A 14,076-nucleotide genomic window follows, 5' to 3' on the forward strand; every position below is an offset into this window, starting at 1 on the left:
TGTCATGCCTCAATTAGCCACGAAATCCCTGGTCTGAAAGCAAATGTTTTTCTAGAAGCTGTCCCAATACAGTTTTCCCCGACGTGTGCCAGCCCCCTAGCAATTCGAGTTCTAGCCAATGAGCTTCAGCCCCTTGCCATTTGAGTGACAGCTAGCAAGATGCACGCACACAGCAGAGCAAGGGCAATGATGTGGTGCATGTATCTGCACTTACATTGCCTTCAGAAGGTATTCATACCCCTTGGCTTATTCTACATTTTGTTGTTACAGCCTGAATTCAAAATGGATTACATATATTTATTTTCTCTCCCATCCAAACACAATACCCAGGGTTCACACAAGGTGCTTAAAGTACTTGAATTTGACACTCTGAAATTCAAGTTCTGGAATACCTTAAATCAGACATTTGCTCAAGTTGGTACTTGAAAAGTACTTGAATTAAAATAAGGGCAACAGAAAATTAGGAAATTATTTATTAGAACAATTTATTGGTCTTAAAATTCATTTCCAGGCAGACTACTGAGTTTTATTTCCTCTGGTTGCCAGGCGAACTCGCTCATTCTACCCACATGGGCACTCAGCCAGGCGGCTACAGAACTGACTGACTAGGCGCCACCAAACGTCACATCGATTGCTAAAATGCAGGGGAAATGTAGATTTAATCCTGCCTGGCAGGATATTTATGTTTATGAATGGGTTTTGCCAGACCCAAACAGGGATGTAGTGGAGGGTAAACGCCGCTTACTCACCTTTTTTTATTTAGTTAATTATCGTTTACCCACTTATTGCGTTCCCAGTGTTGATCAACGCTCAGAAGGCTTCTTGATCTGAGTTTTAATTGCGTCTACCTCAGCGAACGAGTGGAATCATGAGTGATTTAATGTATGCCCAATGTTCGCCCGCTCCCCAGGATTTGCCTTGTTAGCAGCACATTCATTCACCACTCTGTCCAACGGGAAAATCCGCCCACGACATAGGCCGAGAGGTGAAACAAACTACCTCAGCCCAGACCTACAGTGGCAAGTGGCAGAGACACCGCTGACAGTGAGAATATTGTAAACATCCCTTGACCCCTGCCGTGTCAACAGACCCCCCCCCAAATAAAAACCTCCTGACTTTCAGAGAATCAGTGTACAACTGGTAAATAGTCGCTGATATTTCAGGTGTCTAGCTAGTTGGTAGCTCAAGGGCTCTGGCTATCAGCCAGGTAGCTAGCTTCATCATTAGCCAGCTAGTTATAGCTAACATTTGAACTGAGCCTGACCTAAGCAGGAGCAGTTGACTGAAATTATGCTTTACAGAGAGTAGTGAGACAGTGGTGAGTCAGGCTGCAATGAAGGAAGCAAAGGAGATAGACAGAGAGAGGATGCATTGAAGCAAGCAGGGAGAGAGGTTAGTAGTACAGTGGTTCCCAAACTTGGGGTCCGGGACCCATGTTGGGTCACCTAAAATGTAAATAGAGTCCCCTGAGAGAATCTTTAATCGTATCAAACACATTAATAACTTGTTTATCTTCAAATGGGTATAGAAGGTGCTTTTACACTGTCAGAATTCACTTTCATGTTATTATGTGGGGCCTAACATTTTGTGAAATATAAAGTCAATTTAAATATCAAGTACACCGAACAAAAATAAACATTTTACTGAGTTACAGTTCATATAAGGAAATAAGTCAATATCATCAGTACTGACTTACCACTCATGTATGTAGTAAATAAGTAGTGAAACACATATTATTGAGTAGAACTTGTAAGGTAGTGATAAATAGTAAGTTAGGATTTTTCATGCGGATGTGGCGGTATTCTGCCTTCTGGTGGCGACTAGAAAGAATTGCGTAATAGGAACTATTACAAATTCATGGTCCTTGAAAGTAAATATTAGTGCTTTAAAAAGTACTTAAGTACTTGAATTTTACTTGCCACGATCTGTACGAACCCTGAATATCCCATAATGACGATGTGAAAACAGGTTCCACATTTTTTTAAATGAAATACATACGTCTAATTTACATAAGTATTCACACCCCTTTGCTATGACACTCCAAATTGAGCTAAAGTGCATCCAATTTCCTTTGATCATCCTTGAGATGTCACTACAACTTGATTGGAGTCCACTGGTGGGCAATTCAATTGTTTGGACATGATTTAGAAAATTAACACACCTGTCTATTTAAGGCCCCACAGTTGAGTGCATGTCAGAGCAAAAACCAAGGTATGAGGTTGAAGGAATTGTCCAATGAGCTTTGAGACAGGATTATGTCGAGGCACAGATCTGGGGAAGGGTAGCAAAACATTTCCGCAGCATTGAAGGTCCTCGAGAACACAGTGGCCTTCATCATTCTTAAATGGAAGAAGTTTGGAATCACCAAGATTGTTGCTAGAGCTGGCCTCCCAGCAAAACTGAGCAATCGGGGGAGAAGGGCCTTGGTCAGTGAGGTGACCAAGAACCTGATGGTCACGCTGCATAGTTCCTCTGTGGAGATGGGTGCCAGATGAAAGCCACTCTTCAGTAAAAGGCACGACAGCCCGCTTGGAGTTTGCCAAAAGGCCCCTAAAGGACTCTCAGACCATGAGAATCAATATTCTCTGGTCTAATGAAACCAAGATTGAACTCTTTGGCCTGAATGCCAAGCGTCACGTCTGGAGGAAACCTGGCAGGGACATTGGAGACTAGTCAGGATCAAGAAAAAGATGAACAAAACAAAGTACAGAGAGATCCTTGATGAAAACCTGCTCCAGAGTGCTCAAGACCTCAGGTTCACCTTCCAACAGGACAACGACCATAAGCGCACAGCCTAGACAACGCAGGACTGTTTTCGGGACAAGTCTCAATAATCTTGAGTGGCCCAGCCAGAGCCCGGACTTGAACCCGATCTAACATCTCTGGAGAGACCCGAAAATAGCTGTGCAGCGACGCTCCCCATCCAACTTGACCGAGCTTGAGAGGATCTGCAGAGAAGAATGGAAGAAACTCTCCATATACAGGTGTGCCGAAGTTGTAGAGTCATACCTAAAAAGACTCAAGGCTGTAATCACTGCAAAAGGTGCTTCAACAAAGTACTGAGTAAAGGGTTTGAAAACGTATGTATGTAAATTCAGTTTCTTTTTATGAGTTTGCAAAAAATTCTAAACCTGTTTTTGCTTTGTCAGTATGGGTATTGTGTGTAGATTGAGGGGGGGGGGATAATTCTTAATCAATTTTATAACAAGGCTGTAATGTAACGCAATGTGGAAAAATTCAAGGGGTCTGAATACTTTCCGAATGCACTGTAGCTAACAGTATTTTTGGAACATCAAATGGCTTTATCGAATCAATACATATGCGGTGAACAAATATCAACGCAACATGCAACAATTTCAAAGATTTTACTGAGTTCATATAAGGAAATCAGTCTATTTTAAATAAATTCATTCGGCCCTAATCTATGTATTTCACATGACTGGGAATACAGATATGCATGTGTTGGTCATAGATACATACGTTAAGGTAAGGGCGTGGATCAGAAAACCAATCTGTATCTGGTGACCACCATTTGCATTATGCAGCGGGATCCTTCACAGAGTTGATTAGGCTGTTGATTGTGGCCTGTGGAATGTTGTACTACTCCTCGGGAACTGGAACATGCTGTCGTACACATCAACCCAGAGCATTCCAAACATGCTCAATAGGTGACATGTCTCGTGGGTATGCAGGCCATGCAAGTACTAGGACCTTTTCATTGTGTACAGATCCTTGCGACATGGGGCCGTGCGTTACCATGCTGAAACATGAGGTGATGGCGGCGGATGAATGGCACGACAATGTGCCTCAGAATCTCATCACGTTGTCTCTGTGCATTCAAATTGCCCAGTGCACAGTTTGGAGAGGTGTGGCCACTTGGAGACACCAGTTAGACCTCTCACACAAACCTTTGTAATATTTTTTTCTTATCTTGCACCTACTCCAATGTAAATTAATATTCTTATGTTACTGAATGTATTCAGATTTCGTTATTGACAAATGCTGTGTAAGTACAGTCAATGTAAAATAGACAATCAGCAGTGCAATGTTTGGATTCAGTCTGGCGTCAGTTGAACTGTTGTCCTCACCTTTTGGTATGATAATTTCCCAGTAATCAAGTCTTTCATTTGCTACCATGGTCATGCATATGCTTTTTATAGTTCTGTTAGAAACATTTCAATTTGGCCTTTTCCATATAGGCTAATTTCCATGAGTGTAAGGGGTTATGGAACTGTTTTCTGCATTACCATATCGTGCATAATTTAATTTGAATTTAAGGTAAGCAAATTAATTTATCATTCCTGAGAATACATTTGTGAAGAACTGAATCCCCGGCTTTGGCCAGCTCTAGGGAGAGTCTGGGTTGTTCCATTTCCCAATGATGGAAACCACTGTGCTCCTGGAAACTTTGAACACTAGAAATAGTTTTATACCTTTCCTCAGATATATGCCTCATTACATTTCTATCCTGGAGGTCTATGGACAATTCCTTGGTATAATTTCTGCTCTGACGTCTATAGAAAAGGTTCCACAGTTGACAATTCTTTTTTAAATCATGTCCAAACAATTGAATTGGCCAAAGGTGGACGCCAATCAATTTGTAGTGACATCTCAAGGATGATCAAAGGAAATTGGATGCACCTGAGCTCAATTTGGAGTGTCATAGCAAAGGGGTGTGAATACTTGTGATTTCTGCATTTCTAAACATGTTTTGACTTTGTCGTTATGGGGTATTGTGTGTAGGTGGGTGAGAGAAAAAAAATCTATTTAATCCATTTTGAATTCAGGCTGTAACACAAAATGTGGAATAAATCAAGGGGTATGAATTATTTCTGAAGGCACTGTAGACAAGGCATTTGTCTACTCATCTGAAGGACCATCATTTACATGGGATTTTTAAGGAGAAGTGGGCTTGGCCAGACTCAGCTCTATGTGCATTTGAATCTGGAATGATAATACCCTTTTCCCCCACATAGTGTATGGAACCACACACACTCAAATGTACACACACACTTTTGTAAAGAAGTATAGAGGGCCATCTGTCCTATCTGGCCATACAGATCTGGGAAAACAATAAAGGCTCCTTGACATGTCACAATTTCATCTCCCACAGAATTTTGGATGTCATCCCTGTCTTTCACAAAGGGAACTACAGAGATGATCGTCAACTCTGTCAGCCTCTATTAATCAGAAATAGTGATGTCTGAACTTTTGTATTTTAGTGTTTCTGTGGGCATGGTTGTTATTGGTGGATAAAGTGACTTTATACTAAAAGAGTATTATACCCGTCTTCTTGCCTCTGACCGATTCCTTTCCCCCCCACTTCTTTGCATTTAGCTTAACTGTTGTAGCCTCTGAGTTTTTACTCATTAGTCTGAATAATAACTGTCACTAATTCAAGCTGTTCTAGAATGGCTTTGTGAATAGAGAGGGAGGATAGAGAAGCTTGGGGGGGCACAACAAAATAACACTGCAGCCAGAGAAATGAACTTGATGATCTCAAGGGGGTGAAGGGGGGGATCGCCGTTCCCTGCTCCTGACAATCAAAATTAGATTGGCCAGCACTATGTCAACACTGGCCTCTGCTTAAGGCATGACAGGGGCAGGGGGGACAACCCCCCCGCCCCTCACACAGTTTTTGAGAGTTTGCCATGTGAACTATGGAGACCCCACAGAGCCTTTCACTGACTGCAGGCCTTAAAGAAATGCACAACCATTTTCATAAGCCAACCCCTTCCCTCTACACAATATTTTGACAAACTTATCCTCTCAGTCCATGATTTTGTTCTTTAGTAGTATTTTGTGAAAATGTTATGTCAAGTAACTGGAAAGGAAAAGTCAATGTGCAAGCAAATATTTGTTTTTTTATTCTCCAATCTATGGTAAAGACGAAATAAACTAATTTCTATGAATACTTGTGTGTGGCTGTACATCCACAATCCTGATTTTGAGAATTGCATGTGTAATACCACTATTTTGGACATAACTTGAATGGTAAATCAAGTGGCAACTTAAATTGTCAGTATATTAGGCTCTGTAGAGAAATTTGGCATCTCGGTGACATACTCTTTAGTCTGGGTTTCGGCACCAAAATGTAGCTTTTATATATTTCTGCTTCTAATCTTTGCCTTGTAATCTTCACTTGAAACCACAGTGCACAGAATTGTAATTGCAATGACATGCAGTTGAATTAAGCAAAGCAGTATATGTCTATGTCTATGTCCATCGGCCACAAATGTAAACTTCAGAAAATTATGGAACTTTGACCAACTTTAAATTTTCTTATTTCAACAATTCTGGTGGTAGAGCAACCTCCTTCGTATCCGTCTTCAAAAGCAATTATTCACCACCTTTGTTGGTCTTTTAAGCTACGCAGCAAATTCTCCAGTGTTAAATCAACACAGACACTGTTACATTTAAGGCTGTGGCTGAAGATCCAACTTTTTCCAGACTTTTTTTTTCTATATGCGGATCACATTCTGCGCGTGTTTCTTTACCTCTACTTTACGCACACATTTTTGTGGTCTCCTTTCACATTTCTCACTGTCGATTTGTGAATGATAATTCAAGTTTTACTGGTGAAACGTCCATGCAGCATCTGCATATTAACCATTTGATCTCAATCAGTTTCATGGGAATATGCATTTAGATCTTGAGTTAAACAGTGTTTTGAACTAGTCTACAGTGTTGTTTTGAATGATGTACAGTGAGTGAATTTCAGAGCAGATGACGTTAACATCTATGTATGTAGCATAGCCCTTCTCAAACCCTGGTCGGTGGACCGGCACCAGTCTGTGGAGGAATGCTTGTCAGTGCCCGGAATATTTGTCTTGACTAAATTCTTTCCCTAGGCCTACTTCACTATGCATGCTGCAGTAAACAAATTGTGTTGCCATGACGAAATATAGCATACCAAATACACACACAAGCTAGCCCTGCTGTGCAGCCTGCACGCTCTTGCTCTCCCTTTTAGTTAATCATGGCCTGCTCTAAACGAAAGCAACTAGATTAGTATTTTAATGTGAAAGAAGGCTAATTTTTTAGGTCCTCTGAGGCAAAAAAGTATCATCCATTCACTTGATAGTACTCTCCATGCTACATCAAGTTTGGATTTGTTTCAAATAACAGCTGCCTGCCAAAACCAGTCTGTGTGATGTCAGACTTGCCTCCGCAACATGCTATGAAGCCATCAAATGTGCAGACATTTAGAAACAAAGCATCCACATCTCAAGGTTAAACGAACGAGGTGAGCTGACCAACCAATCAAAAATGCTGTACAATATTTTCACAGACAACGAGAGTTTACTGAAGGCTTCATACGTACTCTCTCATAACATTTCCAAGTGCCAGGCTTCTTTCACTATAGTTGAAAAGTTGGTCATGCCCTCAGTTGTGGTTGCTTGCCGAGAGATTTTGGGCCCAATTGCTGCTACAAAGATCAGTGAAATACCACTTTTCAATGACAATGTCACGTGTAGAATCCAGGATATGGCAGATGATATTGAATCACAGGTTTTAGACTGAGCACACGCATCAAATTGCTTTGCAATCCGATTAGAATTTGATGAGACAGACATTTCAAATACAGCCCAACTTCTTGTATATAAACTCAACAAAAAAATAAACGTCCTTTCACGGTAAACTGCGTTTATTTTCAGCAAACATAACGTGTAAATATTTGTATGAACATAACAAGATTCAACATCTGAGACATAAAGTTCCACAGACATGTGACTAACAGAAATTGAATAATGTGTCCCGGAACAAAGGGGGGAGGGGGTCAAAATCAAAAGTAACAGTCAGTATCTGGTGTGGCCACCAGCTGTATTGAGTACTGCAGTCCATCTCCTCCTCATGGATTGCAACTCATGCCACCTTGCAGCATGCCTAAGGCACGTTCACACAGATGAGCAAGGACCCTGGGTATCTTTCTTTTGGTGTTTTTCAGAGTCAGTAGAATGGACTCTTTAGTGTCCTAAGTTTTCATAACTGTGATCTTAGTTGCCTACCGTCTGTAAGATGTTAGTGTCTTAACGACCATTCCACAGGTGCGTGTTCATTTAATTGTTTATGGTTCATTGAACAAGCATGGGACAAGCAACAGTGCTTAAACCCTTTACAATGAAGATCTGTGAAGTTATTTTGGATTATCTTTGAAAGACAGGGTCCTGAAAAAGGGACTTTTCTTTTTTTGCTGAGTTTAGTTGCCACTTTCCAGAAAAAGCTGGGCGTCCGGAGAGACCAAGTGTGGATAGAGGCATTTTCGATATGTTCCCCCCTATTCTCAACTCTGGCTTACGAGGGGGATGCGGACATTGATGGGGTCACATCTGAGCCAAACTCTGATCAAATTTGAGGATTTCTTCCCCTCACAATCTTATCCCCACTCGGGAAAGCGATGGATGAGTAATCCGTTCACCAACACTGAAGAGACTCAGCTTGTCACCGGTTCTTTAGGATAAACTATTGGAGCTGTCCTGTGACCAAGGCATACACGCTCGTTTTAATGAGATACGCCTTTCCACATTCTGGCTGTTCCGCAACTCAGCGAGATGGGAGTGAAGACGTTAATCCCTTTTCATTCCACATATTTATGTGAGACCAGCTTTTCCTCTCTTGCTGCAACAAAATTAAAATATCCCAGCAGACTGGCTGTTAAACACTGAGAGTATCCCTCCTCCTTCCCTCCGAGGTTTGACAAGTGTCCAAGAGACAGGCACACCCATCTAAAATTGATTAGGTGAGTCAAACATGTTTAACTATTATATTTTTTAAATAGTGTATATATTGAAAGAATGCAAGATTATTTGTTTATAAAAATTGAATTGTGGTTACATTGTGTATAATTACTAAACATATTTTTTTTATTGTTTTGTCATTGAGACTGCCAGCCTCTGAAGACAGCCCATACAGAAGGACGGATACAGACAGCCCCTGAAGAAAGCACAGAGAGACTTCCCATGAGTACAAGACAGACCGACAAACCATGAAGGCAGCCAAGTATATACAATGTTCGTTAATTTAGTGTAAAGTAAAAATAATTGCAATAAAATTGGTGTTTATAAACATGCAATTGTCAATTTATTTTTTACCAAAGTGGTAAAAAAGGCCATGCCTTGCTGGTCCTTTGCACAAAAAAAGTTTGAGAAAGGCTGGCATAGCCTACCTGTGTACTTTGCTGAGTGGTGCATGTTGTTGAGTTTTGGCCATGTGCGAGACAAATGCAGTGGTGTTTTTGTCTTCCCAACCTAATACTATGCCATTATATTAGATTTGGTTATGTAGAATACTATCATTATGTGATCTTACAGACATTGATTCAGTTTTGATCCAACTTTATGAAATGAGCAGCATTCGCTAGAGCAGAGTGTGCGTAAAGTAGAGAATAAACACATATGCAGAAGGAAAAAAGGTTTGAGAAAAGTCGGATCTGCCGCCATTGCGTAAATTTAACACTGGTCGAGTGTCTATACTTTTCACTTTTAAGATAACACATGACTTAGTGTGAAGCCTTATTTGCATATTTCCTATATATGTTAATAAATTTTTGTATTATTTAACGCGATACAACAAGTATTTAGGAAGGCCTTAAACGCATGGTTTTCAGGCCTGCAAGTCACATTATGATGGCTTGCAAGTGATGTGTAATTCCTATTGGAATCCAGCCAGGGTGGGGATATCCAACATTTTGAATTTATATTCACCTTCAACCTGCATTCAGAATAACTGCCAGGTTGGGAAGACTAAGATATGAGACTACCTAAACCATCTAACCTGGAACAACCATTTCAGTAACAGGTGCGATAAGAGATTGAACTACAGTGCATTCGAAAAGTATTCAGACCTTGACTTTTTCCTCATTTTAAGTTACAGGCTTATTCTAAAAATGGATTCAATATGATTTTTTTCATCAATCTATACACAATACCCCATAATAGCGAAGCAAAAAACGGTGTTTAGAAATGTTTGCAAATGTATAAATGTTTTAAACATCACATTTACATAAGTATTCAGACCCTTTACTCAGTACTTTGTTGAAGCACCTTTGGCAGCAATTACAGCCTTGAGTCTTCTTGGGTATGCCTTTTGGCAAACTCCAAGTGGGCTGTCATGTGCATTTTACTGAGTGGCTTTCGTCTGGCCACTCTACCATAAAGGCTTGATTGGTGGAGTGCAGCAGAGATGGCTATCTTTCTGGAAGGTTCTTCCATCTCCACAGAGGCACTCTAGAGCTCTGTCAGAGTGAGAATTGGGTTCTTGGTCACCTCCTTGAGCAAGGCCCTTCTCCCCCGATAGCTCAGTTTGGCCTGGGGCCAGCTCTAGGAAGAGTCTTGGTGGTTCCAAACTTCTTCCATTTAAGAATGATGTAGTCCACTGTGTTCTTGGGGACCTTCAATGCTGCAGAAATGTTTTGGTACCCTTCCCCAGATCTGTGCCTCGACACAATCCTGTCTCGGAGCTCTACGAACAATTCCTTCGACCTCATGGCTTGGTTTTTGCTCTGACATGCACTGTCAACCTGTGGGACCAGGTGTATGTCTTTCCAAATCATGTCCAATCAATTGAGTTTACCACAGGTGGACTCCAATCAAGTTGTAGAAACATCTCAAGGATGATCAATGGAAACAAAATGCACCTGAGCTCTATTTCGAGTCTCAAAGCAAAGGGTCTGAATACTTGGGTAAATACATTTTTTTATATATATACATTTGCAAACATTTCTAAAACCCTGTTTTCGCTTTGTCATTATGGAGTATTGTGTGTAGATTGATGGGAAAAAATATTGAATCAATTTTAGAATAAGGCTGTAATGTAACAAAATGTGGAAACAGTCAAGGGGTCTGAATACTTTCCAAATGCACTGTAGTTTAGAAAATGTATGTTTTATATTTGAGTAACATACAATTAATTAATCAAACAGTGTACATGCAAAAACAGATATTGAAACAAACAATTCAAAAAATCTACCTGCAATAGAGCATGAGGAAATATGATTGGTGTGGTTTTGGTTTAATACTGGTTATTTTACACTGAGTGTTAATTTAACAACTGAATCAACACTAGAAATGTTACACAGAAAATCAACACAAGGTAACACTGGCCAATTTGCTGTGTAGTATTGTTGCAGAACAAAGATCATGAACTTCCTTAATTCCGTATATGCAAATTCTTAAATCCATGATAGTGAGTGTGCAAGTGCACAGTTTTGGAGAAGGGTGGAGAATATCTGGATACAGCCTAAAGCTGGACCATCACTGTTGCAGCTGTATGGGGCATCCCACTCAGCCCCTCCTGCTCCTCACTTTGGTTTCCGGGATGGAGATTGGGATGGAGCCGACCTCGGGGGTTGTGTTTTTGGAGGTTTGACCAGTGACCTGGAATCTGTCAGTTTGTTCTAGTTGGCAATCTCTTGCCAGAACGCAGTGTGTGAGGAAAGCTTGCTGTGTCCTCGCATAACCTTTTAAAATTATTCACCAGGCCACCAGATTTTCAGCCTTTTAATCTTAGAAATTCACACTGAGAATTTGGGGGTATTTTTCTCCACCCTTATTCAGTGTAATGTCATTTGTTTGTTGCTTTTTCGAAACACCATTTGGAAATCTCCTCATCCTTGACTGTTGTGTTGCAGGTTGAAGTTGACGAGAAACTGAAAAAGAGGAAGGAGAGGTTTGGGATTCTCACCGCTGCTGCTGCAGTTGGGGCTGAAGATAGTGAGGTACAAAAGGTTTTGTTTTCATGTTCCTGGCCTATGACCTGTTGTTGCCAAAAGAGAGCTGGTCGGACCGACTTTCAAGTGATCAAACACTGCTGTGAGAAGCATTCAAAATAAGTGAACGGAATGTTCACATTGTTGTGTGTTGGGGAGGGGGCTATTAGAATGTTCTAGAACAGAAAGAACGAAGAATTACCTAGTTCTGAAGGAACTGTAATTGGGAAATACCTCAATATTTAGCCAGTGCTTCAAAGAGAATCAAAGTCAAACATTTAATTAATATTGTGAAGCTATTTTGAGTCAATAAATGTGAAAATCTGTTAGGTAAATGTATTGTGAGTCATCATTTACAAGCTAGAAACAAAGACTTTCTTCTGAAACTCGTCAGTCTATTCTTTTTCTGAGAAATTTAGGCTATTCCATACGATAAATTGCCAAGAAACTGAAGATCTTGTACAACGCTGTGTACTACGCCCTTCATAGAACAACGCAAACGGTCTCTAACCAGAATAGAAAGAGTGGGAGGCCCCAGTGCACAACTGAGCAAGAGGACAAGTACATTAGAGTGTCTAGTTTGAGAAACAAATGCCTCACAAGTCCTCAACTGGCAGATTCATTAAATAGTACCCGCAAAACACCCGTCTCAACGTCAACAGTGAAGAGGCAACTCCCGGATGCTGACCTTCTAGGCAGAGTTCCTCTGTCCAGTGTTTGCGTTATTTTACCCATCTTAATCTTTTATTTTTATTGGCGAGACTGAGAAATTGCTTTTTCTTTGCAACTCTGCCTAGAAGACCAGCATCCCGGAGTCGCCTCTTCACTATTGAATCTGCCAGTTGAGGACTTGTGAGGCATTTGTTTCTCAAACTAGACACTCTAATGTACTTGTCCACTTGCTCAGTTGTGCACCTGGGCCTCCCACTCTTTCTATTCTGGTTAGAGACCGTTTGCGCTGTCCTGTGAAGGGAGTAGTACACAGCATTGTACGAGATCTTCAGTTTCTTGGCAATTTCTCGCATGGAATAGCCTTAATTTCTTAGAAAAAGAATAGACTGACGCGTTTCAGAAGAAAGTTATTTGTTTCTAGCCATTTTGAGACTGCAATCGAACCCAAAAATGCTGATGCTCCAGATACTCAACTAGTCTAAAGGCCAGTTTTATTGCTTCTTTAATCAGGACAACAGTTTTCAGCTGTGCTAACATAATTGAAAAATGATTTCTAATGAAAAAATTAGCCTTTTAAAATTATAAACTTGGATTATCTAACACAACGTGCCATTGGAACACAGGCGTGATGGTTGCTGATAATGGGCCTATGTAGATATTCCATTAAAAATCTGCCGTTTCCAGCTACAATAGTCATTTACAACATTAACAATGTCTACACGGTGTTTCTGATCAATTTTATGTGATTTCAATGGACAGAAAATATGCTTTTCGTATAAAAACAAGGACATTTGTTTTGACCCCAGACTTTTGAACTGTAGTGTATGTAAGGATGATGCTTGCAGTTCTAATGTTGCAGGTATCAGGCCTGGTAGTCTTCATACTGACTTGATACTCTGATGTAATGTTTGTTTCCTCACCACCACTCATCATTCAAATAATAATTCACCAATTTTAAGAAAGATCTATATATTATTGTTACACATGCATATACCACAAATAGAAGTCCTGATTCTGTGGAGTCACGATTTCTGTATATGCTCTTCTGTATACATTTGGCACACATGACAACATTTATGTAGAATGTTCCTTACATGTTCGTTTTTTCCCCCCATTTCAGGTAAAGAAGAGGAAACGCGCAGAGCGATTTGGAAATAATTGATTCGACAATTTTTTTACTTTTTTAACATGTCATTTGTATTTGTATTTTTTAAACTTGTAACTCTTGTTTTACAGTGGTAAAATACCAACCTATGCTGTTTAGTAAGAACAAATATTTACAGTATGTAAAAGTTTGGACATTAAAGATCTTTTCCAATTTCCCACAAGTGTCCTAATAACCCTTGAGTAAACTTGTCCTATAGCTGTTGGGGAATAAGGTAATGTAGAGTCTGGATAGACTTTCCTATCAGGGCTTAATCCTTAAGAGTTGTTTGACGCATAATAAACAAACCCCTATCAAAATCAATCTGTTTTAAACTGGAGATATCAGAATTTTTGTTTGGGCTGCGTCTCAATCCACCACATCTGCCTATGTCATCCTTCAGCGTCTGCGGTAGAAAGTGGAAGATCGCAGCACTGTTTGTCAGACCAAGGAGACATCCCAAAAATCGGTCTTCTCGCAAAAACGTCTTAGGAACTCCACCAGGGGAGGGATGGTGCATGCTCTCTGCTCTAGGGGAGAAGCGGCTGACGTG

The 14,076-nt window shown here is 40.4% G+C and overlaps 1 protein-coding gene across 3 annotated transcripts in view; it reads left to right on the plus strand.

Annotated features, from left to right (window-relative positions):
- The window catches only part of LOC139413608 (SAP domain-containing ribonucleoprotein-like), a 46,547-nt gene extending 32,845 nt beyond the window's left edge, over nt 1-13,702 (plus strand). For all 3 annotated transcript variants that reach the window (XM_071161198.1, XM_071161197.1, XM_071161199.1), the window contains 2 exons: nt 11,630-11,716; nt 13,500-13,702. In XM_071161198.1, the coding sequence (XP_071017299.1) occupies nt 11,630-11,716; nt 13,500-13,541 (129 nt within the window). In that variant the 3' untranslated portion in view covers nt 13,542-13,702. The remainder of the gene's footprint in view (nt 1-11,629; nt 11,717-13,499) is intronic.
- Nucleotides 13,703-14,076: the final 374 nt, after the last annotated feature.

This window comes from Oncorhynchus clarkii, chromosome 7 (assembly GCF_045791955.1).
Source record: "Oncorhynchus clarkii lewisi isolate Uvic-CL-2024 chromosome 7, UVic_Ocla_1.0, whole genome shotgun sequence".
In the NCBI taxonomy this organism is placed as follows: domain Eukaryota; kingdom Metazoa; phylum Chordata; class Actinopteri; order Salmoniformes; family Salmonidae; genus Oncorhynchus; species Oncorhynchus clarkii.